Source organism: Hyla sarda, chromosome 3 (genome assembly GCF_029499605.1).
Source record: "Hyla sarda isolate aHylSar1 chromosome 3, aHylSar1.hap1, whole genome shotgun sequence".
In the NCBI taxonomy this organism is placed as follows: domain Eukaryota; kingdom Metazoa; phylum Chordata; class Amphibia; order Anura; family Hylidae; genus Hyla; species Hyla sarda.
In genome coordinates, this window is record NC_079191.1 from 143,333,713 (window position 1) to 143,352,988 (window position 19,276).

Below are 19,276 nucleotides of genomic sequence, written 5' to 3' on the forward strand. Positions count from 1 at the left end.
AGCATGAAAATCTTATGTCAACACCAGAACAGTAAAGCCAGCACATGAAAAGCACTGACATGATATCTGTGCTTTTATTTTTAACAAGCCAGCACCATCACCACATAGACTATGCACTATATTATAATATATGATAGTTATACTATGGCAAACACTGCAAAGCAAAACTATGCTAGATGGCTGTCAAGAAAGTATATTGCACAATTTCTGGCCAGGCTTATCTAAGTTTTTTATATTGTCTCTTTCCTATTCACATTTATGTGTTTCAACCAGACTTTTACTGTACAGAACGTACAAAGCAAGCTAAAGCTGACTCATGTGACCTGTGATAAAAGTTACTACTATATCAGTAAATCTCAAAATACCCTTTGCTTTTGCATAACAATCCTTACACAGTAACTGTATATTAAAGCAATGAAATGTGACACAACCCAGTTTCTCAAAGGGAATTGGTTACATATTATAAATCTAGTGTAGCTGCAATAAACAGCTCCCACTCAGTGCAATTGTGTTATATGTTATTTATTTCTGTTTATTCATTTATTTAGTCTTACACACTAATGCCACGTCATTCTACAGTAACGCTCTCCCTGTATTATCTAGCCACTATGTGGAAGTAATGGGATTTGTACATTGTAATATTTTTCAGAATATATTTTTAAACCATCTAGAGAGATTATATATTTTTATTTTTGATAATATAATTTATAGCCACTTAATATATGCTCAGTTCTGCCTTAAAAAAATAAAATAAAAATAAAAAAAGCCACCACATGCCCGGCGGATGAAGCCAGCCGGATAAATGAAGGAGCGGTATATGTAGCAGAAAGTCAAAACTCAGAACCCATAAATTAGTAGAAGCTGTTCAGTTAGTGGAGACATTAGCACCATGTACCCATACATCGGTACGATACGAGATTTCACTCACTCACCAAACTGAGTGGACTTTCGCAAAGAACCACTCATGGGATGAAACAACCTCCGATGAGGTTTAAAACCATGGAATAATTTCTGTTGACTACTGTGAGCTTCAGTAGTGCCTGTAGAAAGGGAAATGTTTTTTTTATGAACCACAAACAAAAGGGCCCTTGTAGAATGAATGGATTTACCACATTGGCATAGGCACCAAACCACACTGTAGATGCAACTGGCAAGCCCATCGTCAGGAGTCTGCCACATTGAGCTTGAATAAAGAGGCAGTAGTATGTGGATGGAAAAGTGGAATCTCTGCATGTGACTGCATGAAGAAAAGCTGGCACTCTCTACCCCAAATACTAGTCTAAAGATCTCTAGTTTTTTAATCATTAAAAAAAAAATATATATATAAATATATATATATATATATATATATATATATATATATATATATATATATATATATATATCTAAAGCTATGTCTAATGTTTGGTGATTTTTATTTTTTTTACATAAACACAGAGAATCTTATATACAAAGGGTAAACAGGTACACATGTTTTTAAGTGAGTTGGGAATACATGAGGACTGGCTTTTTATGATCCAAACAAGTCCCATAGATGTCCTAGTTTTCTGATTAATCATTTTGAGCAAGTTAAGTGATGTTTACACCACACTTAAGATAAACATTTGGCCTAATAGATCTATAGAAAAGAACATGGACAGAATGGTTATGGAATTAATAAAATTATATCTAAAAGGGGACTTAAAAAGAAATTTTACTGCATGCTAAAAATGTTACAACCATCGTGGGCATTGTTTTCTCTCAATAAAGCAGTGTAAGGTTTAAGCCAGTAATTTCACTTAAAAGGGGTTATCAGAGACAATCCGTTTCAGGAGGGCACCATGACGACCCCCCAAATGGTTGCAGGTCTGGCTCCTGTCTGACAACTGTACATGTAAAACCTTGATGGCTTGAAATCACTAGAGTGGGAGGGCAATCTTATAGATCTGTTCTCTTATGGATTAAAGAAGAGGGTCCTAATTGAACATTTGGACGGGTTCTGTCTTTATCTAATGAAATTATATCACCATAGAAGATATTAAAAGGGAATTTACCAACTGTATTTGCTGCTAGGATCTGTAGACACCACTGGATAGCTGTCGGGGTATAAAGGCTAACTAAACCCTTTTGAAACTAATGGTGACTGTTAAATCTCTTTTTTTTTTAAATGCCTTTTTATTTCTCAGCCAAGTTCAAGTCTTACATGCCTCCTTCCTTTTGTTCACCTCCCTGACATATAGAGACCTGTACATCAATCAAGAAGTGGCTGGGAAATGAGGGCTTGTGAGAGAAAGATGTGCTAGGCTGTGGTACTTTACTGCTCTGCATCTTGAGGAATTAAAATGCAATTTTACAAGCCTGACAACCCAACCACCATCATCTCAAAGAAAGGTACAGCTTGTTTTTATACCCTAAGAGTGCGTTCCCATCTGGCGTATACGCAGCATATTTCACGCTGCGCAAAATTTACGGCAGCAGCGGGAAATACACTGCATATTCCTTGCTCACTATATACACAGGGCGGCAACCCTATGTGTGTAGTGAGTTTTGGAGGCGGGTCCGTGTGACGACGTGACGGACGCGCAGCTCCGCCTCCAAAACTCACTGCACACATAGGGCTGCCGCCGGAAAGCCCTGTGTGTATAGTGAGCAAGGAATACGCAGTGTATTTCCCGCTACTGCCATAAATTTTGTGCAGCGTGAAATACACTGTGTATCCGCCAAGTGGGAACGCACCCTAAGGCAAAGTTCATGCCATAGAATCTCAAGCAGGAGATTCAGAGGGTGGTGCTAGGACCGTGCAGACTACATTGCCATCCTCATAGACCAGAGCTTTTGGCTGTCCGGGCATGCTGGGTGTTTTAGTTTTGCAACATTTGGAGGCACCCTGGTTGGGAAACACTGTCCTAGATGGTGATGCATTTCTTAGCCAATCCCCCGGAAGAATGTTTATTCTGTGGTGTGAACCCTGCCTAACAGCTATCCAACGGTCTTAGCAGCAAATACAGGTAGTAGAGAATCGTCAATCGTATAGGTGGTGGTGCACGTGGACCAGAGGTACAAATAGTAGGTAGAAGAAATCCCGGCACTCACTGGATATGCTGAATCACAAATGTTTATTTATCCATATGCAAGGCAATGCAAAGTAGCGACTTGCAGCAAATACAGCTGACATATTACCTTTAAATTACAATTTTCACACATTACACTTTCCTTCAAAAGGACTCCTTTAACCCCTTAAGGACCAAGGGCGTACAGGTACGCCTTTGCTCCCTGGTACTTAAGGACCAAGGGCGTACCTGTACACCCGTGGGAATTTCGGTCCCCGCCGCGCGCCGGGCGGGGATCGTGCCGGGGTGACTGCTGATATCTATCAGCAGGCACCCCGCGCAAATGCCCAGGGGGGTCATTAGACCCCCCCATGTCGGCGATCGGCGCAAATCGCAAGTGAATTCACACTTGCGATTTGCGCCGATTCCGGGTCATACGGGTCTATGGTGACCCGGAATAGAAGGGGGATCGCGGGTGTCCTAGACACCCACGATCCCCCTGTAGCGATAGGAGTGAGGTGGCAGGGTTGCCACCCCTCCTATCTCTGCTATTGGTGGTCTAGACGCGACCACCAATAGCAGATCGGGGGCGGAGGGGTTTACTTTCGGTTTCCCCGTCCTGCCCTCCCACAATAGGCGGGGCAGAACGGGGAAACGACGGGGACCGGCGCCGAAGATCCACTTACCCATCGGCGACGGCAGCGGCGACGATCAGCGGCGGCAGCAGGCGACGAACGGCGGAAGAAAAGGACGGCGACGCAGCTTCCTGGATCCAACGGAAGCCGGTGAGTTACTTAGCAACATCTGGAGGGCTACAGTCTGAGACCACTATAGTGGTCTCTAAACTGTAACCCTCCAGATGTTGCAAAACTACAACTCCCAGCATGCCCAGAGAGCTGTTTAGGCTTGCTGGGAGTTGCAGTTTTGCAACAGCTGGAGGTCTACAGTTTGAGACCACTGCAAAGTGATCTCTATACTGTGCACCTCCAGATCTTGCAAAACTACAACTCCCAGCATGCCCAGACAGCAGTTTGCTGTCTGGGCATGCTGGGAGTTGTAGTTTTGCAACATCTGGAGGTCCACAGTTTGGAGACCACTATGCAGTGGTCTCTAAACTATAGCTCTACAGATGTTGCAAAACTGCAACTCCCAGCAAGCCTAAACAGCTCTCTGGGCATGCTGGAAGTTGTAGTTGCGATCCCTCCAGCTGTTGCATAACTACATCTCCCAGCATGCCTTTCGGCGATAAGTACATGCTGGGAGTTGAAGTTTTGCAACAGCTGGAGGCACACTGGTTGGAAAATACTGAGTTAGGTAACAGAACCTAACTGAAGGTTTTCCAACCAGTGTGCCTCCAGCTGTTTCAAAAGTACAACTCCCAGCATGCACGGTCTGTCAGTACATGCTGGGAGTTGTAGTTTTGAAACAGCTGGAGGTTTGCCCCCCCATGTGAACGTACAGGGTACATTCACACTGGTGGGTTTACAGTAAGTTTTCTGCTTCAAGTTTGGGCTGTGGCAAATTTTTCACCGCAGCGCAAACTCCTAGCGGTAAATTCACTGTAAACCCGCCAGTGTGAATGTACCCTAAAAACACTACACTACACTAACACCTAATAAAGAGTAAAACACAACATATACACCCCCTTACACTGTCCCCCTAATAAATAAAAAAAAACGTATTGTACGGCAGTGTTTCCAAAACTGAGCCTCCAGCTGTTGCAAAACAACAACTCCCAGCATTTCCGGACAGCCACTGACTGTCCAGGCATGCTGGGAGTTTAGCAACAGCTGGAGGCACCCTGTTTGGGAATCACTGGCGTAGAATACCCCTATGTCCACCCCTGTGCAATCCCTAATTTAGTCCTCAAATGCGCATGGCGCTCTCTCACTTCAGAGCCCTGTCGTATTTCAAGGAAACAGTTTAGTGCCACATATGGGGTATCTCCGCACTCGGGAGAAATTGCGTTACTAATTTTAGGGGCTTTTTTTCCTTTTACCCCTTATGAAAAAGAAAAGTTGGGGTCTACACCAGCCTGTTAGTGTAAAAAAAAAATTTTTTTTACATTAACATGCTGGTGTTGTCCTTTACTTTTTATTTTCACGGGAGGTAAAAGGAAAAAAAGACCCCCAAAATTTGTAACGCAATTTCTCCTGAGTACGGAGATACCCCATATGTGGGCGTAAAATGCTCTGCGGACGCACAACAAGGCTCAGGAGTGAGAGCGCACCATGTACATTTGAGGCCTAAATTGGTGATTTGCACAGGGGTGGCTGATTTTACAGCGGTTCTGACATAAGTGCAAAACAATAAATACAGACATGTGACCCCATTTTGGAAACGACACCCCTCACGGAACGTAACAAGGGGTATAGTGAGCCTGAACACCCCACAGGTGTTTGACAAATTTTCATTAAAGTTGGATGGGAAAATGAAAAAAAAAAATGTTTTTCACTAAAATGCTGGTGTCACCCTAAATTTTTCATTTTCACAAGGGAAAATTAAAAAAAAGCCCCCCAAAATTTGTAACCCAATTTCTTCTGAGTAAGAACATACCCCATATGTGGATGTAAAGTGCTCTATGGGTGCACTACAATGCTCAGAAGAGAGGCCATTGGGATTTTGAAGAGAAAATTTGTCCGGAATTGAAGGCCACTTGTGTTTACAAAGCCCCCATGGTACCAGAACAATTGACCCCCCCCATAGGTGACCCCATTTTGGAAACTACACCCCTCATGTAATGTAATAAGGGGCGCAGTGAGCATTTACGCCCCACAGGTGTCTGACAGATTTTTGGAACAGTGATCCGTGAAAATGAAAAATGTAATTTTCCATTTGCACAGCCCACTGTCCCAAAGATCTGTCAAACGCCAGTGGGGTGTAAATGCTCACTGCACCACTTATTAAATTCTGTGAGGGGTGTAGTTTCCAAAATGGGGTCACATGTGGGGGGGGGTCAACTGTTCTGGCACCACGGGGGGCTTTGTAAATGCACATGGCCCCTGACTACCATTCCAAACAAATTCTCTTTCCAAAAGCTCAATGGTGCTCCTCCTCTTCTGAGCATTGTAGTTCGCCCGTAGTGCACTTCAGGTCCACTTATGGGGTACCTCCATACTCAGAAGAGATGGGGTTACAAATTTTGGGGGTATTTTCTGCTATTAACCCTTGCAAAAATGTGAAATTTTGGGGGATACACACATTTTAGTGAAAAAAATATATATATTTTTTTACATATGCAAAAGTCGTGAAACCCGTGTGGGGTATTAAGGCTCACTTTATTCCTTGTTACGTTCCTCAAGGGGTCTAGTTTCCAAAATGGTATGCCATGTGTTTTTTTTTTGCTGTTCTGGCACCATAGGGGCTTCCTAAATGCGACATGCCCCCCGAGCAAAATTTGCTCTCAAAAAGTCAAATATCACTCCTTCTCTTCGGAGCATTGTAGTTCGCCCGTAATGCACTTCATGCCAACTTATGGGGTGCCTCCATACTCAGAAGAGATGGGGTTACAAATTTTGGGGGGTATTTTCTGCTATTAACCCTTGCAAAAATGCGAAATTTGGGGGGAAACACATTTTAGTGACATTTATTTTTATTTTTTTTTACATATGCAAAAGTCGTGAAACACCTGTGGGGTATTAAGGCTCACTTTATTCCTTGTTACGTTCCCCAAGGGGTCTAGTTTCCAAAATGGTATGCCATGTGGGTTATTTTTGCTGTTCTGGCACCATAGGGGCTTCCTAAATGCAACATGCCCCCCAAAAATCATTTCTGAAAAACGTACTCTCCAAAATCCCCTTGTCGCTCCTTCGCTTCTGAGCCCTCTACTGCACCCGCCGAACACTTTACATAGACATATGAGGTATGTGCTTACTCAAGAGAAATTGGGCTACAAATATAAGTATACATTTTCTCCTTTTACCCCTTGTAAAAATTCAAAAATTGGGTTTACAAGAACATGCGAGTGTAAAAAATAAAGATTGTGAATTTTCTCCTTCACTTTGCTGCTATTCCTGTGAAACACCTAAAGGGTTAAAACACTTACTGATTGTCATTTTGAATACTTTGGGGGGTGTAGTTTTTATAATGGGGTCATTTGTGGGGTATTTCTAATGGGAAGACCCTTCAAATCCACTTCAAGCCTGAACTGGTCTCTGAAAAAAAGCGAGGTTCAAAATTTTGTGAAAAATTGGAAAAGTGCTGCTGAACTTTGAAGCCCTCTGGTGTCTTCCAAAAGTAAAAACACGTCAATTTTATGATGCAAACATAAAGTAGACATATTGGAAATGTGAATAAAATAAAAAAATATTTTGAATATCCATTTTCCTTACAAGCAGAGAGCTTCAAAGTTAGAAAAATGCAAAATTTTCAAATTTTTCATCAAATTTTGGGATTTTTCACCAAGAAAGGATGCAAGTTACCACAACATTTTACCACTATGTTAAAGTAGAATATGTCACGAAAAAACAATCTCGGAATCAGATTGATAACTAAAAGCATTCCAGAGTTATTAATGTTTAAAGTGACAATGGTCAGATGTGCAAAAAACGCTCTGGTCCTAAGGTGTAAAATGGCCTGGTCCTTAAAGGGTTAAACAACATATATAAGGATATAACTAAGATCAAAGTAAAGAAAAAGTACATACGTGACTGGCTGTCTATGCTGCTGACGCTGTCTGCATGTTGGAGGTTGTGTTTGTGGAGCTGTTTATACAGGCTGAACTTAGCAAATTTTCGAGATTTGCCCATGCCTCGTATCTTTGAGTTGTCCACCACTTCTTCACCTTTTTTCTCCTGAACTTGGAAGCTAGGTTTCTTCGTGGACATGTCTTCACCATTCAACGCCTGCACAGACCCGGACAAGGCCTAACGTTGAAGAAATGTATTAATAATGATACAGACAAGACCATTCAGACTGATGTAGCTGGGGTACTTTATCTTGTGGTTAACACTGTTGGCTGGTACAGGGAATCTTACAGACCAGGCAGTGCTGGGGAAAAAGTATGGAAATTAGCTTTTAGTAGGGAGCTTATATGTAAAAGTCAGTGTGCAACCCACGAAAGAACATTAAAATGTTACAAGAGATCATTAGCGAAGACAGAATTACCAAATACAATAGGACAGGATGGGTGTACAAAGGTGACTTCAGCAAAGGGAATCAAACAGTTCTTCTCAGTTCCCACTAACCGATTGTTAAGAAAACACAGCCAAATCACAGACTCAGGCAGAAGTAGTCCCCTGCTCCCTCTGCTTTTAAAGGGGACCAATTGGGGTTTCCCACTGCCCATCCTGTTACATAAGTCACTACAATGTCTTATCCTCTTCAATTTGTTCTAAATTTGAATACCACCCCGGGTGACTACACTGCAACAATATTATAATGTTGCTTCATGGTCCACAGTTGAAAAAAACATGAAGGGGTTTTTCAATGTTGTCACAATGGCTTATATACTTCATATGGGAACATATTAAACTGTAAAAGGCATACTGTATTATAAGAAGTATACTGCAAAACTATTAAAGGTAGACTGTATAGACCATCTGTATATTGGCAATATTTATACACCAAACCGCAAATATCCAAAACAATGGGTCACACGGTATAAAATCCCTTATATATTAGACTCTAATCTTATGCCTGGTTTTATGAGAACAAAACATAGTATATTATTGGTAAGCTTTAAAATATGATCCTAGATAATGACTGAGATAATGGCTGTTAAAAACTTACAGTAACCCTTCACCTCACCAACATGTTTCGCATTGAGGTAAATTGACAGGTCAGATATTTGGTCTTATATAAGCTCTTTTATGCCCTCCTCCAGATCATGAGCCAATCACCATGATCCCATTACTTAAAACCAATGGAATGCAATAATCGTCACCATACTTGATATCATGATTGGTGCTTATCAATGTCGCACTGACAGAGTCACATAGCTAAACCGGCGCTTACAAATGCAGCACTGACATACGAGTCAAATGACTCAACCATAATGTGGCATTGCTCTATTGATGTTCTCACATAATGGTTCATATGTCAGTGTGGCATTTGTAAGCACCAGTTTAGTCATGCGACTAATTTCAGCGTGGCATTGGTAAGAATACCAATAAAATACTATCTTTTAATCTCCCAATAATATCAAGAATAAAAGGAGGGTGTAATATATAAGTAGATTTAGACCCTACAATCCATTGTTTTGGATATTTAAGGTTTGGTGTGTAAGTTTTGATTACTCCATCTCTACCTTAGGGTGCTCTTGTTGATATTACGATGATATTGGCAATATGTCAAAAGAAAACAAGTTAGCTTATATGGACAAAGAACAAATAGTTTACTTTACCATGTTTATGCCAGTTGTGGACTGGGCTGCTACGATTCTCTTGACACTTCCAACATCTGTTAGCCTGTGCTCATCATCATCCCATCGTCCGTACGCCAGGTCAATTCCTCCAACAAAAGCCACAGACTGATCAATAACCACTATTTTTTCATGGTGAGCCCACAAGTACACAGATGAGGACATATGATCTGGATGTCTCATCACCTAAATCAATAAGACAATTTCTTTCTTGAGATGGCAGTAACAGTAAGATCAGTTATTATTCTGGTTATATACAGCTCCTTAGAAACAAAGTAGTGCCCAGGGTGCAAGAAATAATGGCAACTTCACTGAGCATATTTCTGTGCCAGCAAACTCAGATATGCATTTTTACAGGTTTAGTGGAAAAAAGCAGTTCTATTAAATGTATCTACAACTTTTCTACAATAAAACTACAACTGCAGTTAAACAAATTCTCTGGCACAATATTTAAGTGACTACAGGTCCCTTTCTCACTAAGGGTCATATTAGATGGCCCAACATGCGCACCAATGTTTTAAATCTGTGTTTGTTTACTGAGCCTTTAACACAGCTTAAGTTTAGCTGTGTATAGCTCAAGTATAGCAGCACAAACATGGATCGTTCACAAGGCCCTTTCTGCCATCATTCATCTGCTGTGCATCCCTTATTGCAGCCGATGAGACATGACCATTTTTGGCCAATAATCACTGTGTAATAGGGCCCTAAGGTTCCCCTCTTCAGTAAAGATATTAATTGGCCAGGCAACACTAGAGGTACATTTTTTTTAATTTTTTTATTAATTCATATTCATTAAAGAGATCTTAGACATTCACAAAATACAGGAAGAGCACTGCTCCATCTAAATCTGATCTCTTGTCTTCTTCCAAAACAAAAGCTTGGAGCAGGGCCTGTCTGCTCAGCCAATCATTGGCGGGAGTGATGCCTGAGCAGGTAGGTCTTGCTCAGAGTGCTAGTCTCAGAAGCCAGAGGACGACAGGATAGCAAGAGACCGGGTGGAGCCAACAGATGCTGTGGGGGATTAGGGCAGGTAAGTATGGCCATTTATTCTACTTTTATAAATGGGCCACAAAAACATACAATATTTTGTTTATATGCTGGAAAACCTCTTTAACCCCTTAAGGACGCAGGACGTAAATGTACGTCCTGGTGAGGTGGTACTTAACGCACCAGGACGTACATTTACGTCCTAAGCATAACCGCGGGCATCGGAGCGATGCCCGTGTCATGCGCGGCTGATCCCGGCTGCTGATCGCAGCCAGGGACCCGCCGGCAATGGCCGACGCCCGCGATCTCGCGGGCGTCCGCCATTAACCCCTCAGGTGCCGGGATCAATACAGATCCCGGCATCTGCGGCAGTTCGCGATTTAAATGAACGATCGGATCGCCCGCAGCGCTGCTGCGGGGATCCGATCATTCATAACGCCGCACGGAGGTCCCCTCTCCTTCCTCCGTGCGGCTCCCGGCGTCTCCTGCTCTGGTCTGTGATCGAGCAGACCAGAGCAGGAGATGACCGATAATACTGATCTGTTCTATGTCCTATACATAGAACAGATCAGTATTAGCAATCATGGTATTGCTATGAATAGTCCCCTATGGGGACTATTCAAGTGTAAAAAAAAATGTAAAAGTAAAAGTAAAAAAAAAGTGAAAAATCCCCTCCCCCAATAAAAAAGTAAAACGTCCGTTTTTTCCTATTTTACCCCTAAAAAGCGTAAAAAACTTTTTTTATAGACATATTTGGTATCGCCGCGTGCGTAAATGTCCGAACTATTAAAATAAAATGTTAATGATCCCGTACGGTGAACGGCGTGAACGAAAAAAAATAAAAAAGTCCAAAATTCCTACTTTTTTAATACATTTTATTTAAAAAAAATTATAAAAAATGTATTAAAAGTTTTTTATATGCAAATGTGGAATCAAAAAAAAGTACAGATCATGGCGCAAAAAATGAGCCCCTATACCGCCACTTATACGGAAAAATAAAAAAGTTAGAGGTCATCAAAATAAAGGGATTATAAACGTACTAATTTGGTTAAAAAGTTTGTGATTTTTTTAAGCGCAACAATAATATAAAAGTATATAATAATGGGTATCATTTTAATCGTATTGACCCTCAGAATAAAGAACACGTCATTTTTACCATAAATTGTACGGCGTGAAAACAAAACCTTCCAAAATTAGCAAAATTGCGTTATTCGTTTTAATTTCCCCACAAAAATAGTGTTTTTTGGTTGCGCCATACATTTTATGATATAATGAGTGATGTCATTACAAAGGACAACTGGTCGCGCAAAAAACAAGCCCTCATACTAGTCTGTGGATGAAAATATAAAAGAGTTATGATTTTTAGAAGGCGAGGAGGAAAAAATGAAAACGTAAAAATTAAATCCTTAATTTAGTCCTTAAGGCCAAAATGGGCTGAGTCCTTAAGGGGTTAAAAAGAATAGTTGATTTTAAGTTGTATACTCCTCAATATGCAGTCATAATTATATTACTTTATTAACCAGAGAAATAATGAAAAGGTATTTTTCATTAGAAAGTTTAAGTCAGCTCAGCAAGTCAAGCAAACAAGCACAAACGTGTAAAAAAGCAAATATGTGCATTTACCAAAAGAATAGTGGACAAAAAAAATACATAAGTAAAAAAACAAATCACTGCTTCAAGTAGGTCAAAGCAATTCAATTTAATGTAAATCATTGGGAAAAATGTTAGTGGACTGAAGCTATTTTTACTGTGGCCTAATGCATTCTGTGACAATCTTTTAGGTATGACTTATTATGACCAAAAAAATCCTTGCCTAGTATATCTTCTTCACAACGTCAAGGGACAAAAAAAAAAATGCAATTAAGCAGTTAGCAACATTACAGGTGATAATAAACCCTTCATCAGGAGTGGAATGTTGTTGGCATTGGTAGCACCTTTCCACTCTACTAACAGCCTGATGAAGGGTTGCAAATAACCAGAAAATGGTTAACTGCTTGCTGATACATTTTCAGCACGCTGTAACATCAACTTTATTTTCCAGGACTTCCTGAAGTACTGCCTGGCTTTCTGTCTCAAAGTGTAGACACAATATTTGTATATATTTGTTTTAGAAGGTTTCCTATTTCAGACAGCTATGCTGTAAGGAGTCTGAACTCTGGAATCCCTTAGTAGGAGGGCAGGAAGAGACAAAGTAGATGTGGCTGTGCATGCTTGTTCTTCTATTGCCATAACTCCCAAAGGGAGTACTTAAAGGGGAACTCCAGTGCATAACATCTTAGCCCCTATACACAGGGGATAAGGGTCCAACCGTGACTCATCCCCGATTCTGTGGATAAGGGATAAGATGTTATGTACCGGATTTCCCCTTTAAAGTATACCTACACTTTTAGGTAAGATTTCAGGATAAATTGTCATTGTGTGTATATTACTGTCCTTGGGGATTAGCACTATTTCTGCACGCAGAACAATGACCACAAACATACATCAAAAAGCACCCAGAAATGGATGGCAACAAAGCCCAGGAGAGTTATGAAGTGGCCAGCAATGGGTCCAGATCTAAATCCCATTGAACACCTGTGGAGAGATCTTAAAATTGCTGTTGGGAAAAGGTGCCCTTCCAATAAGAGAGACCTGGAGCAGTTTGCAAAGGAAGAGTGGCCCAACATTCCGGCTGAGAGGTGTAAGAAGCTTATTGATGGTTATAGGAAGCGACTGATTTCAGGTATTTTTTCCAAAGGGTGTGCAACCAAATATTAATTAAAGGGTGCCAATAATTTTGTCCAGCCCATTTTTGGAGTTTGGTGTGACATTATGTCCAATTAGCTTTTTTTCCTCCCTTTTTTGGTTTAGTTCCAATACACACAAAGGGAATAAACATGTGTATAGCAAAACATGTGTTACTGCAATTCTTTTCTGTGAGCAGCAAGCTTGTAATATTACTATAATGTGGGCAAATCTTTAAAATTCACAATGCATATGCTGCCTTCACTTGGTGTATATATATTGGCGTTTTTTCTCAGTGGTGCTCAGGAAGGAAAATAAAGTGCTCACAGGCACAGTATATGGATCCTTGTGTAAAATTCCTATTTTCGGTAGTTCACAGATGGAAGCATATTGTCTTCATATGAAGTGTGGGGGCTACAGATCTCATCATGTTACACGCCCAGTGAAAATGTATTTTATGTAGGAATCAGTGGAGTTGCAAGTGAATAAAAATATATAATGGTAACGTCCGAATAGTGAGACTTCTTGACACTACGCTATGTCCGTCACCTTTATGCAAAACAAATGAGCATACGCCATATAGAGACAATACCTTAATATTGGGATGTATACGCATGAGAGTTCTTTTGCTGTACTCGCTGTTTATTCCCAGTGCCAGTTCCACTTCTTTATACAACATAACAAAGATCTTGACACCTTGTTGCTGTAAAAGCAAAACAGAAATTAAACAACATCAAAAGCATTGTTGTTTCGGAATAGCAAAAATTCCCAAGTAAGAGTACAGTTATTCTAGCAGTAATTTATGTTTATTTGCACAATAAAACCCCCCTCAATATCAGATACAAAAGTTTCCCAGGACTCTCTAAGTCTTCTTTCTAAGCCATGCACCAATATATTCTCAAAACTATTCTGTACTAAGGTTGCAGATCTGTGAAAATCTTGAGAACCAAAATGTATTTTTAGGCCTGTCAGTGGCTCATTATATCCCAGTCCAGGTCATGGTCAGAGCAATGACTTAATTTTATTTTTATTTCCAAAATTATTTTTGGATAAAGGTTGCAGCGAATTAAGTTTGCAGTTAGCATTTAGTCATTCTAATACATATTACATCTGCTAATATATAGCGGTGGAGAGAAGGTAAAGACATTTTTTATTCTATTTTTACCATAATAAGATTACTTTTCGTTCTATTGTTCTATATTGTTATATATCCTATTGCTATAAAAGTTATATATTTTTTCATTATTGTTAATTGTCATAAGTTTTTTCAATAATATTCAAATAGTTTTTTTGCCTTTTGTAATGCCACATTGTGATCTTCACTGCATAATCTCTGTGCAATCACACAATAACACCAGCAGACGAAATATATGAAAAATAGGAGAGCCTGGCTTACAAGACTGAACCCACATCTGTATAGTATTCAAAAAATAGGTAGGAAGCACATATTTTGCTTTTTAAAGGGTTACTCCGCTCCCCAGCGTCCGGAACTCAATGTTCCGAACATTGGGTGCGGGATTCCATGTTCACGCCCGCCCCACTCCCTCAATGAAAGTCTATGGGAAATAAAGTCCTCCCATAAACTTGCATTGAGGGGGAAGGACGTGACATCACGAGGGGGCAGGGCGTGTACACAGAAGCCCGCACCTAGCGTTAGGAACAATGAGTTCCGGACGCTGAGGAGCGGAGTAACCCTTTAACTAAAGGCAAATTCCGTTAAAAAAAAGTTTCCCATTATAGACATTTGTTAAGGTGTTCAAGAGATGCCAATCTTACAATAGAACTATTTAATTCAAGGCAATCCCCAAAGGCAATGGCTAAACCTAAGAATAAATCTTCGATTTTTGGAGTAATGCTGTTTTAAGAGCAATCTGGGGTTACTTACAGCTTTTCTCTTGAGAACACAATCAAGTCTCCACCGATTTCCTTCCACCACTGGACGCTTCAGGAATATTTCTGGACTTAACCTTTAAAAAGAAAAAAAAAAAAAAGTATTGACCAACATGAAAAATCTCCCAATAAAAAAATGTAATCATTCCCCTTTTTAAAATTTAAATTATGTCAAAATTACTACAACATAACATAAAACATTAAATTTTTTTCTATTTAAGTTTAACCCCACAAGTAATATTCTTCCGGTTTACAGTACATTTTAAGGTGAAATAAAGGGTGCAATCAAAACGTACAATTTGTCCAGCAAAAGTAAACGTTGCCAATTCTGGAAAACCCAAACTAGTTAATACATGCTATCAAGGAAACCTAGCCAAACATTACAAGATGGTGGTAAAGATGGCATGTAAATAGGAAGCAAGTGATGAGGATAGACAGGAAGCACTGGCACATTACGACACATTATAGGAATAAAAGTGTAGCATGCAGCATATTCATATAAGCCATTTAAAGCGTACCCGTCAGATCCAACAACATTTTTTTTTTTTTTAAAGATTTCACTCAGTACCTAATCCTGACTATGGACATCTAATTTTTGTGTTTCTAGCACCTTTATTTATTTATTACACTTTTAATTTAGCTCACTAGCCTGAATTTTTCTCAAAGGGAGGGGGCGTGGCCTCACTGTGTAGATCTCCGCCCCCCCCCTCTGGATGCTGTCTGCTCACATCTCCCCTAGCATTAGCAAAACTACAACTCCCAGCTTCTCCTCACTGACAGTAGCTGGACACAAGCTGACAGTGGGGGGATTTTTCCTCCAGCTGTGAGCCCTGCGCTCACATCTGTCAATCAATGAAGTGTGTCCATGACATAGGTGATGACGCATGGACACAGCAGGACTAGTATGTGTCCAAGCAGGCAGGGAGGCAGTTGTTTGATTGGCTTTTTCAGTATGAAATACTGAAAATGTTCTAATGAAAGCAATTCCAAAACCTATTTTTGCTTTACAACATATCAAAAGTTTTTGTATCTGACAGTGCCCGTTTAAAGAATATGGTGCAGTTACACCAGGTAATGCTAATTCATATTGCATCCAAGAATGATGTGCAGTCCACATTATCAACCAGCTGTGCTTTCCTACAGAGGTTGGGGCTATGATCGGGGCAATGGACAGCAGTATTTGGGATAGATACTATATAGCTAATAACACATTAGGCAAGTGAGGTGGAAATCCAGACAAACATAACTGGTTTACTGTACATCACAGAATTCTTTGCCTTCACTTCTCCTATTTTGAAAAAGTTTCTCTTTATGATGCGAGTTACTGGAAACCTTGGCGGACACATAACACTCAGGCTGTACGTATGCCAAGGTTACCATCGGCCTGTCACAGCTATGGGAAAGTGTTGGTAAGAATTTGCAGTTTCACAAGGTTATGCTATCCAAACACTAGAACATTTCTTTTCCTGAGTAACAGACTAGTTCCAAGATGCTGGAAAGCATTAAACCCAGCTAGACAAAACAATCCACAGTCTGTGTTCTCATTCTGTGGTATTCGTGACAGCAGGTTCTAAAGAAAAGCCTTATTTTATTAATGCGAGTTGGATCTCCAAGGTTTAGATCAAGTACCAGAGGAGGGGCTCCTTTGGACACACATTTGTCTACATAGTAGGAGTTAAAGGGGTACTCCGGTGGTTAATTCTTTTGACTCTATGGCATAATCTTTGTAAGTTTAGTTGTTTTGCAATATACATGTGTTATATGTTTTGGCAGCATGTGTGTGTTTTTCTTACCTGTTTGTTGGGCAGGAAGTTCTGTAGTTCAGAGGGTTTTCTTTTACTGTTGTCCACAGTTCTGAGTCTGTTGTGGACAAGATGTCACAGCTTTTTTTTTCTCTCTGTCTGCATGAGAGGAATAAGCCACACCCCCTCATCTCATCCAGCTGAGTACACAGCTCCTAACCTACCCTCCCCCCTGCTCTATATTCTAAGGACACAGGTCTGCACAGGAGAAGGACCTCACAGAGAAGATAAATGTTATCTGAAGGGGAAGATGAGAAGGTGCACGGGCTGGGGATGTATGGACTGCAGGGGAATAAATCTCATACTGGGAATGATCTCTATGGGGGAGACTTATCAAAACCAGTGCAGAGGAAAACTTGCCCAGTTGCCCATAGCAACCAATCAGATTGCTTCTTTCATTTTTCACAGGCCTTCATAAAAATGAAAGAAGCAAGCTGATTGGTTGCTATGGGCAACTGGGCAAGTTTTCCTCTGCACAGGTTTTGATAAATCTCCCCCTATATGTGAAGGGGGAGGGGGGGGGGGGGACTCTTGAATGACACATGCTGGGAGTTGTAGTCCCTGTTGTGTGTGTGTATGCTAGTGTTTACAAACCAGTGTGCCTCCAGCTGTTGCAAAACTACAACTACCAGCATGCCCTGACATACTTTGGGCATGCTGGGAGTTGTAGATTTGCAACAGCTGGAGGCACACTGGTTGGGAAACACTGTTCTAGTGGCTCTAGCCTATTCAGCATACACATGTTACACTAGTGTTTCCCAACCAGTGTGCCTCCAGCTGTTGCAAAACTACAACTCCTAGCAAGCCCAAAGGCTGTCAGGGCATGCTGGGAGTTGTAGTTTTGCAACACCTGGAGGCACCCTGGTTGGGAAACACTGGTGTATGCTCTACAGAGGTGTGGTGAACTACAACCCCCAGGAGACTACAGAGGCAGCATGCTGGTGTTACACCACAGACTGAAGACTCCTGAATGACACATGCTGGGAGTTGTAGTCTCTTTTGTGTGTGCATGACAGTGTATCCCCACCAGGGCTGATTATATTAGTGTGCTGTGTATAAGGGGGCTGACCCGGGAAAATAGTAGGATGGGTAAAGGGCGGAACAAACAAACAAAAAAAAAAAGGAGCCACCCCAAACCAGCAAGGCATGTGGCATGCTGTGATTTGTAGTTTTCAGCACAGCAAGAAACAGGAAATAGATGCAAAGATAGGACAACAAAGTGGGGGATAAAAAGACAACAAAGAACGGAACTAGAGTTGCCTAAACAACAAGAATAGAAATGAAACAAAACAAATAGGGTAAGTTACAAACGGAAAAACACGTTGACCACCGGAGTACCCCTTTAAATGGGCTCTGCCATTAAACATAAAATGTGATATTTTGTTCCTTTTCTAATATGAAAAATATGTGTAATATACTTTCTGTAATTTTATATATACTTAATATTTATATATTTTTTTCAGGTCTGAATATCCGGTCACTAGGGGTCTCCCTCCTAGTGCTGGCCGCATTCGGTCTCTGCAGGAGATCTGACTTTGGACTTATCCTGGCTGGGCAGGAGTCTAAAGTCAGGACGTACAGGCGGGACATCAGGGATACACAGCATTCGCTCTCTGTCCTGTCAATCATGCAGGGCAGAGCGAACGCCGTGTGCAGCCAATAGCTGCAGGTCTGCTCTCATCCTCTCTGCGATACACTAGCAGAAAGGAGGGGAGAGAGAACAGCCTGCAGCAATTGGCTGTCTCTTCTATGCTGTGCTTCTAGTGCGGGTGCAGCATAGAAGAGTGAGGGCAGATGTTCTCCCTGGAACAGCTTCAGATGATGTCGTGCCTGCAGAGGAACACCCCCTTCAGCCCTCCCGAGCTCACATGCAGTGAGCTAAAGAGCCGGCCAAAAAAAAAGGGTAAAAGAAATGCCAGGGGATTAAAAGGGGTTAGCATGGTAGGAGGAATAAAGAGAGAATGGGGAGGGGGAAAGCATTTTCATGACAGGTACTCTTATTAAAAGTTTCATAAAAAGTGTATTAGAGATAACATTTAATAACAAGGTATTTAATGTTTCAGATATGACAGGTTTGTTTAAACTGGTTTCCATGTCACTGATAGTGATGTTAAAGGGGTATTCTAGGAAAAAATTTTTTTTTATATATCAACTGGCTCCAGAAAGTTAAACAGATTTGTAAATTACTTCTATTAAAAAATATTAATCCTTTCAGTACTTATGAGCTTCTGAAGTTAAGGTTGTTCTTTTCTGTCTAAGTCTCTCTGATGACACCTGTCTCGGGTAACGCCCAGTTTAGAAGAGGTTTTCTATGGGGATTTGCTTCTAAACTGGGCGTTTCCCGAGACAGGTGTCATCAGAGAGGACCTAGACAGAAAAGAACAACCTTAACTTCAGAAGGTCATAAGTACTGAAATGATTAAGATTTTTTAATAGAAGTAATTTACAAATCTGTAACTTTCTGGAGCCAGTAGATCTATAAA

General features: G+C 40.8%; 1 protein-coding gene across 3 annotated transcripts in view; it reads right to left on the bottom strand.

Annotated features, from left to right (window-relative positions):
• The window catches only part of PLD1 (phospholipase D1), a 197,311-nt gene that overhangs the window by 58,090 nt on the left and 119,945 nt on the right, over window positions 1-19,276 (bottom strand). For all 3 annotated transcript variants that reach the window (XM_056565190.1, XM_056565189.1, XM_056565191.1), the window contains 4 exons: window positions 14,987-15,068; window positions 13,694-13,804; window positions 9,373-9,576; window positions 7,675-7,894 (listed from right to left, as the gene is read on the bottom strand). In XM_056565190.1, the coding sequence (XP_056421165.1) occupies window positions 7,675-7,894; window positions 9,373-9,576; window positions 13,694-13,804; window positions 14,987-15,068 (617 nt within the window). The remainder of the gene's footprint in view (window positions 1-7,674; window positions 7,895-9,372; window positions 9,577-13,693; window positions 13,805-14,986; window positions 15,069-19,276) is intronic.